The sequence below is a fragment of the Nannobrachium achirus genome, assembly GCF_963921795.1.
Source record: "Nannobrachium achirus genome assembly, chromosome: 5".
NCBI lineage: Eukaryota > Metazoa > Chordata > Actinopteri > Myctophiformes > Myctophidae > Nannobrachium > Nannobrachium achirus.
In genome coordinates, this window is record NC_137814.1 from 18,591,538 (window position 1) to 18,614,148 (window position 22,611).

The following is a 22,611-nucleotide window of genomic DNA, read 5'->3' on the forward strand; positions in this document are numbered from 1 at the left end:
GTTGTGGTGTTTTATGATTTTATCAGGGTTCCCACGGTCATGAAATTCCTGGAAATATTTTGAAATTAGAAAAATATTTTTCCAGTACTGGAAAAGTTTTGGAATTGATCAAGGGTCCTGGAAGGTCCTGGAAAAATTAGCTGTGCATTGTCTTTGGTTATTGATTTTGTTAATACCTCTGAAATGACAAATGAAACATTGGCCAAATTGTCAAATATTAGAGGCAGAAATTGTGAAAATAGCAGATCTACATGCTCACAACGCCTCGCGTTGCGAGGCGTTGTGAGCATGTAGATCGGCTATTTTCACTATGAAACCTTGTTAAACAAAATTCCTCAACTCTTAGTGCTCATCAGGGTGCCGGGGTCCCCAGTTAAAATATGATTATTTCGGGGGTCACGGCCTGAAAAGTTTGAGAACCACTGTCTTTGGGCATTGCGCATAGGAGTAAGCGACTCATTATTGAGCTGAATTATTGTTATATAGTCCTGGAAATCGGGTTAAATATTCTGGAAAGGTTTTGGAAAATAATTGGTAAAAATGTGTGGGAACCCTGTTTTATATACATTTTAAAACAAAGAAAAAAATCGAAGAAATCCCAAAAAGAATAATTGTTAAGCAGCAGTGAAAATAGCCGATCTACAAGCTTGCAACGCAGCGTGAAGCGGCGCGTTGTGTGCTTGTAGATCGGCTGTCTTTTTTGGGTCTCGACTTGAAAGGTTTGGGAACCATTGTACCAACTAGACGCTATGCTGCACTCACACCTACATTGCACTGTGATTCCGACTGATATGCCCATATTTGGAGATCATGTCAGTCCTTGTGTATTTCTTAGCAAAATGCAAGCAAGCGATTCCCGATGAAGACTGGTCGATTTGACTTTTATATTTGGGTCCGAGGCGACCCAAATATATATATTATAAAATGTACAATATAAAATATATATATATTTTATATTGTACTTTTACTCCACTACAATTAGTTAACAATTTTATTTACTAGTTTCTTTGCAGATATAAACAATGACATTATTAAACATATACATTAATCCACTTTAGTCCTATTTTATTTTTGTGAGCTTGTAGATCTGCTATTTTCAGCACGCAACCAAGTGTAAAAGCAGTGCCATCAAGGCCTGCCAAAATACATTTTAGTTGACATAAAAGAAAAAAGAAAAAAAGAAAACTGTAGATTTAGTCGCCTAAATATGTATGATATTTAGTCGACTAAAATTAGACTAAAACTAAAACTTTTAAGGTGACTAAACTATGACTAAAATTAAATGACATTTTATTCAAAAGACTATGACTAAATCAAAATGTGCTGCCAAAAACAACATTGGGGCTGAGTAGTGTCATGTTCTGATGCAGGGATTTTATGCTTCCACAGGCCAGACTTAAGCACTGTGACTTCCACAGACTCCCGGTTTTTCATATAATTGGAACCTTATTATAGCCACAAGAGGCCTTTGAATTGCTTCAATTTGCTTACAAATTGCTTAACCTACCGCTGCGTTATTGTCTAATCAATGTCCCTGTGTTGGTTTGATTTAAATTGCAGTGCTGGGAAAAGGTAATTAAACCTCTTGTGAAAGTTTATCTTTTCTGACAGGCCTGTTCAGTTCTGGCTAAGATAATTGGCACCCGTGCAAGATCGGAAGATGAAACTTTATTTTTGATGTTCATTACTGGACCGACCTTACAGTAACTTTCAGTTGTTCAGTGAAGAAAACAGAAACGGTCTTTGAACACCTTATTGTACGGTGACCTGGATTGACCGCTATTGTCCCGGGTTTCAATCTGGGTGTACCGAGTGTACCGACTAAGATTGGGATCTGCAACCCGAGGTGCTCAATTGTTTTGCCTCTTATATTTTTTGACAATTTGGCCAATGCTTGACCAGTTTTTATATATAGTTTGTTGATTACTTTTGATGCAGTAATGGTCTTAATGGTCTTGCACATTGTGCAAGTGCTCCGGATGACAGGCACTACTGTACATCAATGCACCATCTTATTGCTGTCGGGCATAAACCTCTTATCTAAACTGTTTGTCTTTTTTTGTAAATTAAAAGCAAAGCAAAGCAAAAGTAGCAGATCTGCAAGCTATAAAGTAAGCGCTGTGTTTTGAGCTTGTAGATGCTACTTTGGCAATCTTTTAATTTGAATCCTGAAAAGTAACAGTTTTGGACATACGTAAGAGGTATCTATACCCGACATAGAGGACTTACCATTTCATTAACCATCTGGCATGTGATGCTTGCATGTGTTGTTCATTTTAACTGCCGGCCTTAGGGTGTGTTCACATGGTCCGCCTGCCATGAAGAGGTGCTTCCTCTGCTCAAAACAAAGACATAAAGACATCCTCCACCCCTGAAGGGCTAAATCAAGGGACAATTTGACTACGTGTTGCCGAGAGATGAGTCAGCAGTCTCCAAAAACACTTAATTTTGTGGTTGGTCGGCTGATAAAAACTAAAGCGGCTCACATCATATGATGCACATTTCTCACGATTTACGAGAGTGAAGATAAACAGTTCTCAACTTTTGAAAGTACTCCACTAACAACCCCTAAATAAAAAAAGTGCACTGAGCAGCAACTTTTGAAGGTGACCACATTCATTTGCACTATACTGTAGGTCGCCTTTTGATGATTTATCATATAGGATTTCATGTTAAAAGGAGGACAGTGTGAACATGCCTCTTAAGTTATAAGTAAGCCTTGTCAGCACACCAGACAGAGTGCCTATACTGCTAGTGATAAAAACACACATTAGCCTTTCTGTGTCGGCCTGGGTGAGCCTGACTCTAACAATATTTATATTTATGATGTTTCTGATATGGGCCTGAAAAGTTAACATTTTTTGTCCAGAGCTGCTGTTATGAGCACTGTTATCTCGATCTGCAGCGCACTTCACCAGTAAAGGTATTTTCATTTAGTGCAACGAAATGAATCATTGATTCAGCAGCAGTCTTCAGTTCAATTCCCAAGTACATCCCTGGCTTTAACTCATTCTGTGCCAAATGCCAAAATGGCTCCAAGGTAGCTGTGCCACGATTTTGTATGTTTTTCTTTACTATGCAATGAAAAAAAATGTTTTTTTTAAATATTTTTTTCCCCACAGAAACAGACACAGTTGTTGTGATTCAGTGGCAAAAAGAATTTTGTCAATCAGACAAATGGTTCCAGAGATAGAGCTGTTTGAATGAAAAAAAGTGTCCATCCACTAGAATGGACACACATTTTCTCAATCAGCTAAACAAGGGAGCCAACACACAAACAGAGAAAACCATCTCTCTGGTCATTTTGACATCTTTAAAAAAAAAAAAAAAAAAAAATGAAAAAAAAAAAAAAAAAAGAAATCTATACAAAAAACACAAAAGGCACAGAAGACCTTTGAAAAAAAGACGTCAAGAGACGTCATTGGCACTGAATCAATGACTTCATGTACTCATGTATCTATATTCAATTACAATGAATATATATATTCATTGTAATTGCTGTCAGCATTAACCCAGTAAAACTGGGAACGCATCTGCATTTGCATACTTTTGCACTTTTACTTGTAACAGAAAATATCTGGTATTGAAAAACGACCCACCACTGCTTAGGGTCCATTTGGTTCCTAACCTTTCCCTAATCATTTTGTTGGGGAGCCCTCAAGGAACCTTGTGGGGTCCCACGTAACTTGTGAACCAGTCCCAGGAAGCAGTCGTTTTTTTTTTTTTTTTTCTTGTCAATTGGGGCCAGATCAAGTCAAACCATGACTAGTCTAGCCTAGAATATCACCTGATTTCAACCAACATAAATCCTGCCCACGAAAACAGACGTTCTGGATTAATCAGAGAGGGTCCGATCGAGGCCAGATAAATATCATAACTAGTCAGATATGTCCCAGAATATAACCTTACATGCTCATATTTCAACTAACATTACAAACAATATAACAATAATTCTGTCAAAAAAGTCCATATGATATCCTAGTAATGACGTCAAGGTCATCCCCATATGGGCTGTGATCTGGCCTAGCTCTGAACGTCACCGGAGTCACTGGAGGACGTAATCATAACGTCATCATGGTGTTATTTGGCTTGCAGGGGTGGCTTAATGGTCTGTGTTTCCAAACGTAGGTGAGCTCCATCAACAGCGCGGAGCAGCAGCAGCCACAGGAAGAGGATCAGGGCGACGAGACCCTGTCCTGTGGGCAGGAGCTGGACGGAGAGCCCCCCGCCTCCAGGTAGGGATGGGACCATATGGACATTTCATGTCATATGGTCACATTTCATGAAATCACGATTTATGATATTATCACGATATTATCGCGATAAACCAAAATATCCCCAACATCCATTATCCTGGGGCGGAACATTTGCCAAAAAATAGCAGATCTACATGCTCACAACACGTCGAAACGCGACGCGTTGTGAGCTTTTAGATCGGCTATTTTTTGGTAGAGAGTGAAAAAAGAGATTTGTTAGAGAGTGAAATAAATATGTTATTTCCAGTACGTTATTTCCAATTTCCGTTTTACCAATGCTAGAGGGTTTAAATGGTACCGGATATGCAGCTTGGCAAATAAATGGTGAATCACCGGTAATCCCAGTGCATGATGGAGGATTATTTCACAATAAACTTTAATCTCCACAATACGATTATTGTGAGTGTTTTTTAATCGCGATAAACGATACTAACGATTATCTTCCCATCCCTGCCTCCAGGCAGGAGCTGGACGGAGAGCCCCCCGCCTCCAGGCGGGGTCTGGAGGACAACCTGTTCCTCCCCAGCAGGCAGAGCCAGGCTCTCTCCACCTCCTTCTCCCAGTCGGCCGAGATCTTCCAGGAGCTCCAGCAGGAGTGCATGAGGAGGCTCAACGTGCCTCCCCCCCCTCCTCCCCCCTCGGCCACGTCCCCCCACACGCCCCAGTCTCAGGACCTCCCCCCCCACCGGCAGATCTTCCTGTCTTTCACCGGTGGCGAGGACAAGCCGCAGATCCCCCCGCGCATCCCCATCCCCCCTCGGCCCGTCAAGAAGGGCGACTACGCTCCGGCCCGCTGGTCGGGGGACCACTCCCTGTCCCCGACGCCCACGGCCGGTGGCGCCGCCACAGAGGACGGGGTGGCCGCTGGCCCGGACCACCGCGGCAGGGACCGACCGCCTCAGATCCCCCCCAGGGACCCCTTGTCCCAGCCCGGCTCCAGGACCCCGAGCCCCATGGGCCTGGTGGTGGGCTCCCCCCCGCAGAGAGCCTACTCGGTGAGCCCCAGCGCGTCCTGCACCCCGGCTCCCCTCAGCCTCTGCTCCTCATCCTCGTCCTCATCCTCGTCCTCGCACCCTTACAGCACCTACCTCTCCACCTCTCCGGGGAAAGTCATGCCGACCACGCACAGCTTCGCCTCGGACCCCAAATATGCCGCACCCAAAGTGATCCAGGCCCAGGTAGGCCCCCTTCGCAATTGTTACCCTAAACGCCTGTTCGTTATTTGAGATGATCGCAATAATAATTGTTTCCGTTCGTCTGGATCAATTCATCTGTTGAAACATTGTTGTAACAAAGGAAACACCTAATTAGAGCGACGACATGATTGATCCTATAAATGCTAGAATCGCAATTAGCAAACCAGTTGTCGTGTGTAACAACTCATAGTTCTTAAAATACCAATCGTGGAAAATACCATAATAGTATTAGGTCGTGTATAAGTGTTACGAAACCGTCCGACGCAGCTCTATACAGTACAATAGGAATTGCAGCTGTATAATAATAGGACCAGAGGTTCAAGGAGAACCATCCCGATCGACCTCCCCGAGCTTACAACTCGGAGATGCGATACCTGGCTTAACAAAGTCAACTTCCAGGATTAGATACTCAGGAGAGCTCTATTCCCGATCGACTTCACAACCTTACACCTCGTGAAGCAGAACTAGGCTTACGAAAGCCCACTGAAGAACCAAACCAGAACGGGTCTACTCTATAATTAAAGATAAGAGCCCAAAGGTGATATAGTGATATATATATATATATATATAGGCCTTGGGCCTGCTATACCGCCCTACAGCCGAGCTAAGGTAGATAAGTCACCCTGTCAAGGATAAAGAACTTGTATTGTGCCGTGCCGTGACTACACGAGATCCCGGTCACAACTTTCATTCATTTTCAAACATTGAACAACATCATGAAAATAGCAGATCTACATACTCGCAACGCCTCGCAATTTTCACAATTTCGTGCTCTAACATTTTGACATAATTGGCCAATGTTTTAGCAGAGGTCCTAAAAAGGTCTCAAAAGTCCTTAATTTGTCACTTTATAAATGTGCAGATACACTTATACCGTATGTTGGTCTGTTTACCGTTGAGTGAGAAAACAATGTTAACATTAAGCTAAACATCTGGGTAACCCCCCCAAAATAATTTGAGGGCCCCCCTGGGGGTCCCGACTCGTTGAGAACCACTGCTTTATCTATCTATAAATGCGACAAATCTCTGTCTGTTTGTTTGTAATCCGCGTATCTCGAGAACCGTTCGTCCCACCGGCTTCAGATTCGGCACGCGCGTTCCCCGCCGCCGCGCGGAGTGCAGTGCCGGGCCTCGACCCGACCCGACTCGCGGTTTTCCGAAACCGGCGTGAAACGTTCGGAATCTCCTTATGCGGAGCTGATTGTTGACATCAGGCTGTTCCGGAGGAAGCGCTGACTCATTGTGACATCACTTCATAAAAGGCTCTGACATCACGTACGCCACATGAGTCAACAAAAAATCTCTGTGAATGTGTATGTATGTATGTATGTAATCCGAGTATCTCTAAACCATTCTTCCCACGTTCTCCATATATGGGCATAAAATTAATGCCCGTATGCGGAACTGATGTCTGACATCAGAGCTTTCCGCAACCAGTACTGTGTGTGCAGAGATCTCCATATATGGGCATAAGGGGTATGGGCATAAAATGAATCCCCGAATGCGGAGCTGATGTCTGAGATCAGAGTTTTCCGCAACCGGTACTGTGTGTGCAGAGATCTCCATATATGGGCATAAGGGGACAATGGCAAACAGATGGTCAAAACGGGTCCTATGACAACAGGTATATTGGGGTTTGCATTAAAGGGTGGGGACAAAGGCTAACAGAAGGCAAACAGATGGTCCAAACGGGTCCTATGACAACAGGTATATTGGGGTTTGCATTAAAGGGTGGGGACAAAGGCTAACAGATGGTCAAAACGGGTCCTATGACAACAGGTATATTGGGGTTTGCATTAAAGGGTGGGGCAGGCATAAAATGGACGCAAATAGACAGATATCTCCATATATGGGCATATGGGCATAAAATGGACCCAGAACTATATCTGCAGTGATCTCCATATATGGACATAATGGACGCCGACAGACAGACAGATACAGATATCTCCATATATGGGGAACTGATGTCTGACATCAGAGTTTTCCGCAACCAGTACTGTGTGTGCAGAGATCTCCATATATGGGCATAAGGGGTATGGGCATAAAATGAATCCCCGAATGTGGAGCTGATGTCTGACATCAGAGTTTTCCGCAACCGGTACTGTGTGTGCAGAGATCTCCATATATGGGCATAAGGGGACAATGGCAAACAGATGGTCAAAACGGGTCCTATGACAACAGGTATATTGGGGTTTGCATTAAAGGGTGGGGACAAAGGCTAACAGAAGGCAAACAGATGGTCCAAACGGGTCCTATGACAACAGGTATATTGGGGTTTGCATTAAAGGGTGGGGCAGGCATAAAATGGACGCAAATAGACAGATATCTCCATATATGGGCATATGGGCATAAAATGGACCCAGAACTATATCTGCAGTGATCTCCATATATGGACATAAAATGGACGCCGACAGACAGACAGATACAGATATCTCCATATATGGGCATAAATGGACACAGGCAAACAGATGGTCAAAACGGGTCCTATGACAACAGGTATAATGGGGTTTCATTCATTCATTCTCTATTTACATTGTTCCCGAGTTATATTCCATGATGGTGACGTCCTCCCCCAGGCCCAGGGGAAGGAGTCGGGGAGTGGCAGCAGCAAGGGCCCCTGCATCCTTCCCATCGTGCGCGACGGCCGGAAGGTCAGCAACACCCACTACTACCTCCTGCCTGAGAGGCCTCCGTACCTGGACCGCTACGACCGCTTCTTCAGAGAGGCAGAGTGCCTGCACGGAGTCACCGGCTCGGAGGAGCGGCAGGCGCGGCAGGCCAACACCGCCACCGTCAGACCCATGGTAATACCATTATTCATAAACCGTAGTAGATTTTATGAAATCTTACTCTAGTGTAGAACTGAATTTCCACAAGGTAGAGTGAATATGAATACAATATGTTTATTAAACAACAAATTAGGTCGCTCTCGAGGCAACACGTGTGCATAGTGTTCCTCCCGACTGTCAGTCTACTCCTCCCTTCTTATAAGAAACAGTGTGACAAGAATAGCTGAAGGTGTGTCCAGTGAACAGAGGCTAAAGATACAGGTCTGTTCTTACAGAAGTCTTCCATACAGTATATGGACTGGTGACATAGGAGTAAGCATGGGGCAGCTGTCCGGATGGACAGCTGCTGTCAAGTCAGTATTTTTGTGGAAAGTAACTTTAACTTAAACATAGTGAAGAGTGACAAATACACAAGACAGTCGTAAAAGAATTCTACTACAAAACATGTCGTCACTGTCGGCAGAAACCACGTATCTCTTCTTTTCGTAAAGTAAAGCCCTGCTTCATCATACAAGACTGTCGCATGAACCTAGTGAAAATAGCCAATCTACAAGCACACAACGCCACGCATCGCGAGGCGTTGTGTGCTTGTAGGTCGGCTATTTTCACTATTTTATATTGTTTTTTAAATAACAAAAAGGGGAAGGTTTTGGACAACGACGATATGTTTATTGAATTTGTGTTTTATATACGCACACAAGCAAGCATCAAAAGTAGCAGATCTACAAGCCCGAAACATTTCACTTTTGATGCTTTTGAATTTGAATCCTGAAAAGTAAGTGAGTTGGAGTTTCCAACTGACAGAGACAATGTAGCAGCTTTTGTTAAGAGTGTTACAAAGAACTTTACAAGAATAAATTGAGCAGGATTTAACAAGACGGAGGCAAGACAACAAAATGAAGCAATCACCATGGTTCGATACACCAAATGATTGCCATTAGGCTTAGGGGTAAAAGGGAGCTCAAAAATGGTTATTGCGCAAACGAGCTTGCAGATCCAATGCAGGCTGTTCATGAGTTAGTGCCTTGAGGGAAAAGGCCACCACTATTAGCACTAATGTTGATTTTGACAGCAAACTTTGATTTAGTTTAGTCAAAGTCCATAGAATACAATTCCATTTAGTTTTGGTCATATATTAGTCATCTGAAATGTTGTAGTTTTAGTTGACTAAATACCATACCATACAAAGAATTGTTGAATACATCAACTGTAGATTTAGCTGACCAAAACATCTTTTGGCAGGCCTTGATGGCTGATTTTACACTTGGTCGCATGCTGAAAATAGCAACGCAATGCGTTGTGAATTTGTTAAAACCGCGTGGCCGTGTGTTGTCCGCAGGTGGTCACCAGCCAGACGCTGCAGGGCCACCACGCCCACCACCACCACCAGGGGGGGCAGGGGCTGGTCCAGCCCGGACCAGGCGAGCTGAAGGCCAACTTCTCGTCCAACAACAACAGCAGCCTGGGCGTTGGTGGCGGCGGCGGCGCGGTGCGGTCAGGGATGAAGACCTCGGTCAGCCTGCCTCGGGTCTGCTCAGACGGGCTGGGAGGAGGAGGAGGAGGAGGAGGCTGCACGGCCGACAGGGTCAGAATGGTGAGTGCAGATTGCGCTGTCGCCGTCGGGCAGGAATCTCCATCTCCATATTTCTCATCTCTCATCTCCATATTTCAAAATTTTGTTTTTGTGTTTCAGCATTTGTGTTTCAGCATTATACTAGATACTACAGTATTGGTTTTCAACCCTTTTCATATCAAGGACGAGGGACGTGCAGAGAATGTTGGAGAGGCAGAGGCTGAAATGCCTAAAAGGGCCTTTTGTTGAAAATATCGAAAATAGCAGACCTCCAAGGAGGAGGTCAGCTATTTTCGATAGCAATTCTTTCAAAACTGCATTCATGGTCTGGAGAGGGCACTTTTTACAGACGGATAAAAGGGCAGGGTCTCAAGCCCCCTTGGATTGTATGTGTATGTCTGCACGTCTCAAGCCCCCTTTGATGTGTGTGTGTGTGTTCACGTGCCTGTCAAGGACCATTATTTATTTAACATTTATGCCACAGAGCCCCATTTGATGAGATTTAGCCTCTCTCACCCAAACCGTAGAATATTGTGTTATTGTTGGACACGATTTTGTCCACAATTCCATACTGTACCATAGTACCATAGCGATAAAAGAGCCAACAAATAAAATAAAATAAAATAAAACTACTACATTCTCTAATTGTGTAGACTTGCATTAAATAATGCAAAATATCAGATCTTGTCGATCTGCTATATTTGAATTTGAATGGTGAAAACTAACAGCTTTGGACATGTGAGGTTTCCACCTGACAGAGAAGATGCTTGTTATTATGGCTGTTTGAACCTATCCCTTCTTGTGGGTGCCTTATGGTCTAGTGGTTAAGGGGCATGCCACATGTATAGGCTCTGATGTAGCCTCTGATGTGGCAGGTTTAATTCCCGAGACCAACAACCTTTGCTGCGAGTCACTCCCTGTCTCACTCTCAGTGTTTCCTGTAACACTATACAGTATATTATCCAAATAAAGGCAAACTCACTTCTTCAGTCTCATCAGAACATGTCCATGTTTGGGCACAATCTGGGCATTGATACGCAGGGTTTTAATGAAAAAAAAATTACCAATGACATTTCTTTTTGCATAACACTTTGTTAACACAATGTTATGTTATCATTAAAATCATAGTGTTTTGCTAATTATTTGGCCAGAGCCGCGGCCCGCAGCTTGGTATTGATGGATCGATGCATTCATTGATTGAATGACAGGTACTGATGTATAATATAATATAATATAATATAGAAGAAGATGGATTCACCTTGAGCAATGAAAGACATTACTGGCGAATGCTAAAAAAAAGTTTGCCCTCTAGCTCGCCAATGACGGGTGTCTAAACCCTGCGGTATGTCGACATTAAATTATTTTTTTGGGCTGTCAAGGATTTCCGCCCTAATTTCTCTGCCTTGTGACGGCCATAATCCTACGCTGATTGCTTTTTGTAAATAGGAATAAATATGGAGTGCTGTTGTTCCAGACAAATCCATCATCATACTATAATCCCCGGCCGCTGGAGGGGTGGACCCTCCACCACGTACAGTACTGTACGCTGTTAAACCCATTCAGAACGGGTACACATTTTGTGTATCATTATTTTATGCTTTAACTATTGAAAAATAGCCGATATACAAGCTCACAGCGCGGCACCGAGTGCCGCGCTGCGAGCTTGTAGATCTGCTATTTTTGTAAATTCCTGAAAATTAGAATTTTGACCCGATTCTATAAGTGTCTTTTGAATCCTTCTAAGATTTTTTGAAAACCCCTATGTTTCTATGTCAGCAATCTGGCTAGCCATCGTCAAAGAAAAGGTCCTTTTCACTTAACTGGAGCTCAGTTAGTCTGTTCTTGAGAGACTATGTCAGTGGTTCTCAAACCTTTTCATGTGAAGGACCCCCAAAAGGATATGTATTTGGCCACGGACCCCCATCTCAAAATATCTAGTTCCAGGGACCACCCAGAGGCAAAATTTAAGTTACAAACGTTCACTTTGAAAATACATATATTCAAAGATTTGCACACATTTTCACGACTTTTTCAAAAATAGCAGATCTACAAGCTCGCAGCGCGGCACTCGGTGCCGCGATGTGAGCTTGTATATCTGCTATTTTTTCACTGGTTAAAGCATTCAATAATTCTAGGCCTAAATGGGTTAAACCCAGGATGATTATTATCACAAAGACGAGAGGTTGGAGAATCTGCCCCCAGGCATGATGGTTCAGGCTAAACCCCACAGGGACGAGCTGGAGCTGGAGAGGGAGAAGGCCGTGAGCACTTGAATACCTGGCTAGTTAGCATCTAGACAAGCGTACGGGGATGTTAGCGCCCTAAGGGTACGCCTCAAACGCTGCCTACTTAGCGAGGCACGATGCATTCATCAATTGTTTGTTCAGTGTCTTCATTGTTGTGCACACGGTCTTCATTTGCAGTGTTGGGAAGTAACTAAGTACATGTACTGTGCTCAAGTAGCCTACTGTATTTAAGTAACACGTTTTATGAAGTTTTACTTTACTTGAGTGTTTTACATTTTCAGTACGTTTACTTTGCGTCGCCAAGCCACACGTTGTGATCTGCCTTTTTCAAGGGATTTTATATGTATAATGAGTACTTTTACTTTTGGTACTTTTTTTTCTCTATTGATTACTCATTCCATGGAGATATTTTTTTGTATTTGTCGCCATGCATTTGTGTCCCCATCCGGAATCAGTGGGGGTAAATTTACTATAATCAATTTTTTGTCTTAGGAATGCGACAAATACAAAAAAAATATTTTGTCTCTATGGCGTGAGTAATAAATTAAAAAAAAGTAATTTTGGGGGTGAACTACTCCTTTGAGTAAAGAAATTGAGTACTTCTTCCACCACTGTTCATTTGTCCTTTGTTGCCCCCTTGTCTGTTATATAAGGCCTACAGTTGCAGGTGTTCAACAGATGGGGGCAACAGATCGCCATGTTTGAGTTGTTGGTTGCTGCCTACATAAGACCTTAACTCTTACATCCTCTTACATGGGAAGAAATGTGTGTGTGTGTTTGTAAGAGTATGGGCACAAACTGCGTGGGTTTGTTTGTTTGTGTGTGTGCATAACAAATACAAGGACATTGGGGGGCGTGCACACGCGCTCGCACACATTCTCAAACACTCACTCATGACATACGTATACATGCATGCATGCACGCACGCACGCACAGTCGCACACAGAGCATTTTGACTGCACTTATCTCTGCTTTATTATGAAAAATCGCCACTTCCGCAGCCAACTGCAGGCCAGTATTACACAGCCAAATTGTTTTACAACCACTGACAAAAATAAATATAGAAAACAAACCCTGAAAGCGTATTTATTTGGGCCACGAATCAGACAAAATGGTCCGTGAAGCTGTGCTCGCATTCCAACAGCACTTAGGAACACGTGGCTCCTGCGTACAGTGGCAGTGGACTGAACAGATGGCTCAAGCAGACACTCATAAAACACCTGAGCAGAGCAACGTATGCTCTGTGTGGCACACTGGCCTCACATAAACCTTACTTTTATACAAGCACCGTTGATCCATTAAGACCACGAGGCCCGCTCTACAAAACATGCCTTCCAAACCAGTGAGTAGTTCTTTCAAGTTTTTTCAAAACGGCTTAAAAATAGCAGATTTTAATAGCCAACGTATAACATGTAAACATTTTAGGTGCTGTTCAGACTACAACGTTTTCTATAAAAAACGGTAAAATAAAATGTCAGATATGCCAGCCGTTTAGACGACAACGGCGTTTTCGGGGGTTGAAAACGCAACAAAGTGAAACCTTGTTTCAGGGTGGAAATCTTTGAAGACGCTCTCCTCGTGAACAGGATAAATGCAGGAAACGACAAAACGTGCAGACTACGTGCAGCCACGTTACCATGGTGAATGTAAACAAGGAAGTACAACGGCGTCACTCGTCTATCTGTGCGTCACCGCCACCTAGCGACATGGCATGCAGATCACAGCGTTTGCAATTACTGATGCGTTTCCATGTGAATGCAGAATAACAAGTGAGAACGCAACAAAACTTTGCCGTTTTCTCTAGAGACCGTTGTCGACTAAACGTGGCCTTAGTCTACTAACCCTGTGTCTCAGAGGAGGGCTGTGGACTTCTACCAGTGACAAGTGGAAATAAATTGCACCATTTTATCATGCACATTAGTGAGGACCAATTATTAGGGATGGAACTCGGACATTTATATTGATAATGAGCACCTTATCGACCCTTCTTATTGATCCAGGCTTTTATCAAGCCCATTATTGAGCGTTTTCCAATATTTTGTAGAAAGACATGAGACGATAAATTCTGAACAGAACTGGTATCTTTTTTTATTGGTCAGTTGTGGGTGACTGAGTTTGTGGCTGACCACCATCTAAGTGTTAAATGAAGACTAGAGTCATGTTTCCATAAACTTATTCGAAATTAGGGAAGCAAATTATCAGAAATGCGCATTAAGACAAAGCGAATTTAACCTGTTTCCATCAAACTGATGAAATGCGATTCTTGGGAGATCCTGCCTGGGTCCGTCTGACCGACCTGCTGTAAATACTTCCCGCGGGCTTGCACACATGCAGTGCACAGAGCTGGGATGGGGCTGATTTTTTCAGACCGAATCCGAGACGTGAGCACTGCTGTGACTCGCTACACAGTAGAGTACACACTCATCCTGCAGCGTCGCGGATGCGAGCTGCTTTGAGCTTGTAGATCGGCCACTTTTCTTTTGGCACGCAACATGGTGTGATGACGAAGGGTCACTCCGTCTGTAACAACCGGTTTGTTTTGTGGGCTAACGCTATACAATGGACGTTAATTAAGCGGCGGGGGAAAGTGTTATAGGAGGACGATATGGACCAGAACGTCATGATTTATTCGCATAAAATTGTCTGACGTTTCCATTCACAAATGCGCATTTAGTTTATTCGATAAAGCCTCAAAATCCACCTCCTCCAAGCGGATAAAAGTTTTTGCGGATAATGAAAGTTTATTCGAATTTTGAAGTGTTTCCATAAAAACATTTATTCGCAAAACTCTTAATGCGCATTAAGCGGCTTTATGGAAACGCAGCTTATGACTAAAACTAAATCCAAATGTCCTGTCAAAATTAACACTAATGTGTCTTGTGTCATTGCTGATAGCTGAATGGCTGAATGGCTGAAGTTGACCAGTGGTGTAAAGTAACTAAGTAAATTTACTTAAAGTGGGCGTGACACGGCCAAAACAGCTAATTATGGCTATCAAATTAGCCAATTTTTTTAATGATGTCATGTACCCCCATGTTAAATTACCCAATCAAATTAATTTATTGTAGTTACTGTACTGAAAGTAGTACTTTCTGTACAGTAACTGAATTAAATTAATTTGATTGGGTAATATGACGGGAGGGGGCGGAGTTGAGCGCTGAGTATTATCTAGTGAAACAACCCCAACAGAACTGTGCGAGGAGAAAATGTGACAATTCATAAAACGAATTTTAAAACAAGCAGTTCTAGGGGTAAAGAAATGATATAATCTGCTATAGAATCCCCCCTAACCGCGTACAGGGTACAAGTCTTCTAACAAAAAGGTGTCAGAGATTAGAACGAGGGTCCTGAGTTTGTGGCTGACCACCATCTAAGTGTTAAATGAAGACTAGAGTCATGTTTCCATAAACTTATTCGAAATTAGGGAAGCAAATTATCAGAAATGCGCATTAAGACAAAGCGAATTTAACCTGTTTCCATCAAACTGATGAAATGCGATTCTTGGGAGATCCTGCCTGGGTCCGTCTGACCGACCTGCTGTAAATACTTCCCGCGGGCTTGCACACATGCAGTGCACAGAGCTGGGATGGGGCTGATTTTTTCAGACCGAATCCGAGACGTGAGCACTGCTGTGACTCGCTACACAGTAGAGTACACACTCATCCTGCAGCGTCGCGGATGCGAGCTGCTTTGAGCTTGTAGATCGGCCACTTTTCTTTTGGCACGCAACATGGTGTGATGACGAAGGGTCACTCCGTCTGTAACAACCGGTTTGTTTTGTGGGCTAACGCTATACAATGGACGTTAATTAAGCGGCGGGGGAAAGTGTTATAGGAGGACGATATGGACCAGAACGTCATGATTTATTCGCATAAAATTGTCTGACGTTTCCATTCACAAATGCGCATTTAGTTTATTCGATAAAGCCTCAAAATCCACCTCCTCCAAGCGGATAAAAGTTTTTGCGGATAATGAAAGTTTATTCGAATTTTGAAGTGTTTCCATAAAAACATTTATTCGCAAAACTCTTAATGCGCATTAAGCGGCTTTATGGAAACGCAGCTTATGACTAAAACTAAATCCAAATGTCCTGTCAAAATTAACACTAATGTGTCTTGTGTCATTGCTGATAGCTGAATGGCTGAAGTTGACCAGTGGTGTAAAGTAACTAAGTAAATTTACTTAAAGTGGGCGTGACACGGCCAAAACAGCTAATTATGGCTATCAAATTAGCCAATTTTTTTAATGATGTCATGTACCCCCATGTTAAATTACCCAATCAAATTAATTTATTGTAGTTACTGTACTGAAAGTAGTACTTTCTGTACAGTAACTGAATTAAATTAATTTGATTGGGTAATATGACGGGAGGGGGCGGAGTTGAGCGCTGAGTATTATCTAGTGAAACAACCCCAACAGAACTGTGCGAGGAGAAAATGTGACAATTCATAAAACGAATTTTAAAACAAGCAGTTCTAGGGGTAAAGAAATGATATAATCTGCTATAGAATCCCCCCTAACCGCGTACAGGGTACAAGTCTTCTAACAAAAAGGTGTCAGAGATTAGAACGAGGGTCCAACGTAGCACAGACCACTTTTTAGCAGCCATCTCTGCTAAAAAGTGCTCCAGTGCTTCACCGGACTGAAGTCTGTGGTAGCCTGTGTGTGTGTGTGTGTGTGTGTGTGTGTGTGTGTGTGTGTGTGTGTGTGTGTGTGTGTGTGTGTGTGTGTGTGTGTGTGTGTGTGTGTGTGTGTGTGTGTGTGTGTGTGTGTGTGTGTGTGTGTGTGTGTGTGTGTGTGTGTGTGCGCGCGCGCGCGCGTGTACACACACACAATAGCTCTTGAAAATAGCCGTGCGGTGCGGCGCTACCAGCTAACAACAACACATCACGTTGTGCGCGGCACCGCACGACGGACGAAGTATACATTCACTAATAACTGATACGGCCCGCCTCCTTTTCAGACCGTTTGAAGAAAGACCACGTGACCTACTGTATCATAATGTTAAATTTCGGCCGGTGTCCCGCCCCCTTTAAGTACTGTACTTAAGTATTTTTTTTTTTTTTACTTCACACGTCCTGCCATTGGCAAGACAGTAGATTTTCAGGGGATTTGCAGAACATTTTGATTGTAGATCAGCTATTTTTGCTAGTTTCTGCAAAAATAAGCTCTGTTCTCCATACAAATTTGAAAAGCAAAACAGGGAAAGAAACCGCTGAAAATAATGCATTTTCAGGACATTTTCAGGAAAAGAGCAATAAATACCGAAGAGTCTGTACATCTGTACTTGACCTGGCTATTTCCAATTTCCAATACTTTTTGCGACTGTCAGGTCGCAGTTACTATCAAAACCTCCACCGGCTGTCTGTCAGTCAGTCCCTCCGTCCCTCCGTCTGTCCGCCACGTCACGTCACACTTTTGTCCATCCCTACTCTTATCTCCGGCACCGTTTCCCCTATCCATGCCAAACTTTGCACACACACTCCTTGGCTGGCAAACCACAATCTCCGCCCCTGATTTCTCACATGCCCCTCTTCTAGCGCCACCATAAGGTTGCCTTTTGCAGACAACATACATGCGACCTGACGGTTGCATAATATCTCCTGATTAGGGAGTCCTACTTGTACTTTTACTCCACTACTATTATTTGAATACTTTAGTTACTAGTTACTGTGCAGATATAAATGATTATATCATAAAACATACATTAACCATTTTTGCCCTATTTATAGGCTATTTGAAAATAGCCGATCTACAAGATCACAACGCATCACAGCTTGTAGATCTGCGATTTTCAAACATTTTACTTCTTGCACTTTTAAGTACATTTTGACGCCAACACTGTCATACTTTCATCTGACTTTTACTTGCGACAGAGTATTTCTATACTGCATCTTTTCCACCATTGCCATTGACCGGTGTGGGCGGGTCCTGTGTCTTTGTCCAGGTACAGGAGGCGGTCCACGGTGTGACCATGGAGGAGTGCCAGGCCGCCCTCCACAACCACAACTGGAGCATCCAGAAAGCTGTGCATTACCTCAAGGTACTGCTGTTAATAAATAATATAATATATAATATATAATAATATTATATATAATAATATATAATATATCCAGAAAGCTGTGCATTACCTCAAGGTACTGCTGTTAATACATAATATAATATACCAGTAAGACTCCCTAATCGGGAGATAAGCGACCGTTGGTCGCTTATCTCCACAAATAGGCCAAAAGTTTGTTTTACCAATTATTACACTCTATGTGAACATTTACATCAACAAATCCCAAGTACAGGGCATCATCTGGGATACAATCCCTTTTATGCCCATATATGGAGATCCCTAACATAATCCCTTTCATGCCCATATATGGAGATCCCTAACAGAATCCCTTTTATGCCCATATATGGAGATCCCTAACAGCATCCCTTTTATGCCCATATATGGAGATCCCTAACAGCTAACATAATCCCTTTTATGCCCATATATGGAGATCCCTAACAGAATCCCTTTTATGCCCATATATGGAGATCCCTAACAGAATCCCTTTTATGCCCATATATGGAGATCCCTAACAGAATCCCTTTTATGCCCAGTTGGTTGCTAGGGTAAAAAAACATGGTTGCTATGGTAAACAGTTGGTTGCTAGGGTAAACAGTTGGTTGCTAGGGTAAAACCATGGTTGCTAAGGTGGTTGCTAACGTACACTAACAGACCAGCAACAACAGACTGTTGCCACAGCAACGTACACAAAGGTTTGTGTACACATGTGGTGTGATGTCATACTGAAGATATATGACATCACACCGTACACAAACAAAGGTGTGACGTGTGACGGACGGACGGACGGACGGACGGACGGACGGACGGCCGGTGGAGGTTTTCATAGTAAACTGCTCCCTGACGGTCGCAATAATTGCGACCGTCAGGGAGCAGTTTACTATGAAAACCTCCACCGTCCGTCCGTCCGTCCGTCCGTCACACCTTTGTGACCATCAACAAACGTCACACCTTTGTTGATGTTTAAATCGAAGAGTCTTGGTCAAATACTTCTGTTGGTTTCTGCACTGATCATTTATACAATTCAGCTGTGTTTGCTCGTGTCATCATGATGAGGTCATAAATCAGCCATGCCCAAATATAGATTTTACGGGTTTACATGCTTACTCAGTTATTCGTTATGTGAAAGTCCTATGACGTCTATGATATCTGACATCATCATACATACATTCCCTTTTATGCCCATAAATGGAGATCCCCTCTGTAGAACCAGCCACTGACATCACTGTAATGTCAGGGGAACCAAATCCCTTTTATGCCCATATGGAGATCCCTGTGATGCCAGGGGAACCAAATCCCTTTTATGCCCATATATGGAGATATGGAGATCCCCGTGTTGCCAGGGTAACCAAATCCATTTTATGCCCATATATGGAGATCCCTGTGATGCCAGGGGAACCAAATCCCTTTTACGCCCATATATGGAGATCCCTTATGTCATCAATATTAAGCCCATATCTGTGAATATCTTTGGGTACCAGATGTCTCCATATATGGTTAAATGGTCCGATATACATCACTGGCCAGAAGACCAAGAAATGGTGCAACCTCGCCCTTTGCTTTTCTCCCTATAGGCATCTTACTGGTAGGTAGTTTAATGAGGAATGCAGTATGGTGGTAGGTAGGTAGTTATGGCCTTTGATGTAAGATTTTCACTTTCTAGGATAACTATATTTGCTATTCCCAGATGATGCCCTTTTAGGGTACCCCTCATGCCCATATATGGAGATCCCCAGGCTTTACTAATTAACATAAGTTTTATTCCCATATATGGAGATCAGTGTCCCAATGTCATCAGATATATGAGCATAAATGGACACAGGCAAACTAGATGGGCTGTATGGATATCCAGATGTGTGATGTAAGTGTTTTATTCCAAATGTGGCACCCCACAGACATATTTCCAGAAACAAAATCCCTTTCATGCCCATATATGGAGATTTCTGATGTCATCAATCCCAGGCCCTGTAAAAAACATGGTTGCTATGGTATGAGCAACTTATGTCTCCATATATGGAGATTCAACTTCAATGAGTAACCATGGCAAACTGTCAACTGCCCGTATGTCTTGATAATTGGTAAAACAAACTTTTGGCCTATTTGTGGAGATAAGCGACCAACGGTCGCTTATCTCCCGATTAGGGAGTCTTACTGGTAATTTATATACAATAATATATAATATAAAATAATATATATAATCCAGAAAGCTGTGCATTACCTCAAGGTACTGCTGTTAATAAATAATATAATATATAACATATACAACTATAATAAATACAACTTTTTTCAGGTCAAGGACCCCTTAGTTGAGTAAAGAGATGATGCAGGGACCCCCACAACCTTTTCATAGATTCCATATAGTTTCATTGTTTGACAGCACAATCATCAGTATATTTTGGATTCATGTCAATTTGTGTTTTTAGATATTTCACCACTTGAATACACTTGACATTTCACTCTGTACTTAGTCTGCTCTTTTTCTCCTCTACACCAAACCTCCTTGCCAAGAAAAGACGATCTACAAGCTCACAGAGCTTGTAGATCGGCTATTTTTGGCTAAAGTTCTCAGAATAGGATGCTAGGGTCCAAATGGTTCATATAAAAAAGGGGGAAAAACAAGTTTCTATCACCCCCTGTAGTAACTCTGAGGACCCCCTAGGGGTCCCGGACCCCCTGTTGAAGACCCCTGATATATAATATATAATAATATCATTTAATATATAATAATACGTAATATAACATAATATATATAATCCAGAAAGCTGTGCATTACCTCAAGGTACTGCTGTTGACTGGGACAGCACATCTGGATTTAGTTTCAGCCATAGTCGTTTGAATAAAATGACATTTAGTTTTTGTCACATTTTAGTCACAGGGTTAAACAACCAAAAATGGGACTGACTTTCAAAATAGTCAGTGCAAATCTGCCCTCAACCCCCACAGTGCCCGCATATCTGACCAAACACCTCCAAAAAGTTAGCGACACCCACAGCTACAACACTAGAGGGAGCGCACACAACGATCTGATAATGTAAATTTTAGCGTTTTTTCTTAGTGTATTTTTGCTTATGATTTTTTCTGTGCAGCACTTTGTAAACCTCGGTTGTAAATTGTGCTATATAAATAAAGTGGATTGGATTGGATTGGAAACCCATAGTACAAATATGGGAAAATTCTCCTTTTACAACACGGCCACTCAAGTGTGGAATTCCTTGATTATTTCCCTTTTTTTTTTACCTTACACCTACCCACACTTTCTCCCTGCGCTGAGCATATTGTGTATTTTCTTTCCTTGTAAATGCAACGAATGTTATTGTTATTGTTGCTATGGCTGTATTGAGTGCCAAGGACTTACGACGTAAACAAGACCGTAAAAGGCCTTATTTGGGATGTTCCTTCTAACTGTACCTGTGCCGTGATGTATCTTAAATGTGACTACTGTACATGTGATGTTGTTCATTGTGACTAATACAAATATTCAAAATAGTCATCTGAAAAGTTTTAGTTTTCGTCAACTAAATATATAATTTTAGTGGACTGAATCTGCAGTTCATTTTGTTGACAAAAATGTATTTTGGCCTTGATGGCGTCGTAATGTCTGATTTTACCCTTGCATGCTGCTGAAAATAGCCCATCTACAAGCTTGTACATCGGCTATTTTCACGAAATGTTCTTTATACAATGTAGGCTTAGTGAAAACGGCTCTTCAAAGCTGCTCGCAAGATAAACTAATTACATGGGTACAGCCCAAACAAATGAATAAATAAACAAAAATGCCAGACAGGAAATTAAACACAAAGAGCGACAAAAGAATGGCCTGACACTCAGCCTGAATTTTCATTTAGTTTCACTCCATTATTCGTTCCGAAAGCTCTCTCAGTGCAGTCGTTTTCTGAGGTGGGGGCGTGGCCAAAGTCAGAGTCAGAGTTTCAGACTTGTATAGGTCCATTTAGACCCCCCTAAAGGATTATTTTGGGGGGTCCCCAGATGATTAACTTCATGTGCAACATTGTTTTCTCACTCAACAGTAAACAATCCAACACAAAGTTTAATTGTATAGAGGGTTTATGCACATTTCTAAAGTGACAATTTAAGGACTTTTTAATACCTCTGAAATATCAAATTAAACATTGGCCAAATTGTCAAATATTAGTGCCAGACATTGTGAAAATAGCAGATCTACATGCTCGCAATTAGATTCACAATAGAACCATGTTATACAAAGTGTAATGCCTCAACGCTTAGTGCTCGTCAGGGTAGGGGGGAGGGAGTCCCCCCAGTTAAAATATGATTATTTTGCGGGTCGCGGCCTGAAAAGGTTGAGAACCACTGAGGACCCTCAATATAGAGTGCTGCAGTCTGACGCCACTAGGTCGCTATATCCCCCTGGGTCACAGCGTTGTTTTTTGTATTGGATTCCCCATAGCCTAATCTCAATTAGATCGCGTCTGTGTTCCAGAAATAAACAAACCACCCTGGCTGGTGGTTTTGCT

At 42.5% G+C, this 22,611-nt stretch overlaps 1 protein-coding gene across 1 annotated transcript in view; it reads left to right on the plus strand.

Moving 5' to 3' along the window:
* The window catches only part of LOC308285757 (activated CDC42 kinase 1-like), a 106,039-nt gene that overhangs the window by 74,951 nt on the left and 8,477 nt on the right, over nt 1-22,611 (plus strand). Inside the window, 5 exon segments of the mRNA XM_080726614.1 lie at nt 4,129-4,235; nt 4,717-5,434; nt 8,035-8,256; nt 9,581-9,835; nt 18,008-18,103. Of these exon segments, the coding sequence (XP_080582740.1) occupies nt 4,129-4,235; nt 4,717-5,434; nt 8,035-8,256; nt 9,581-9,835; nt 18,008-18,103 (1,398 nt within the window).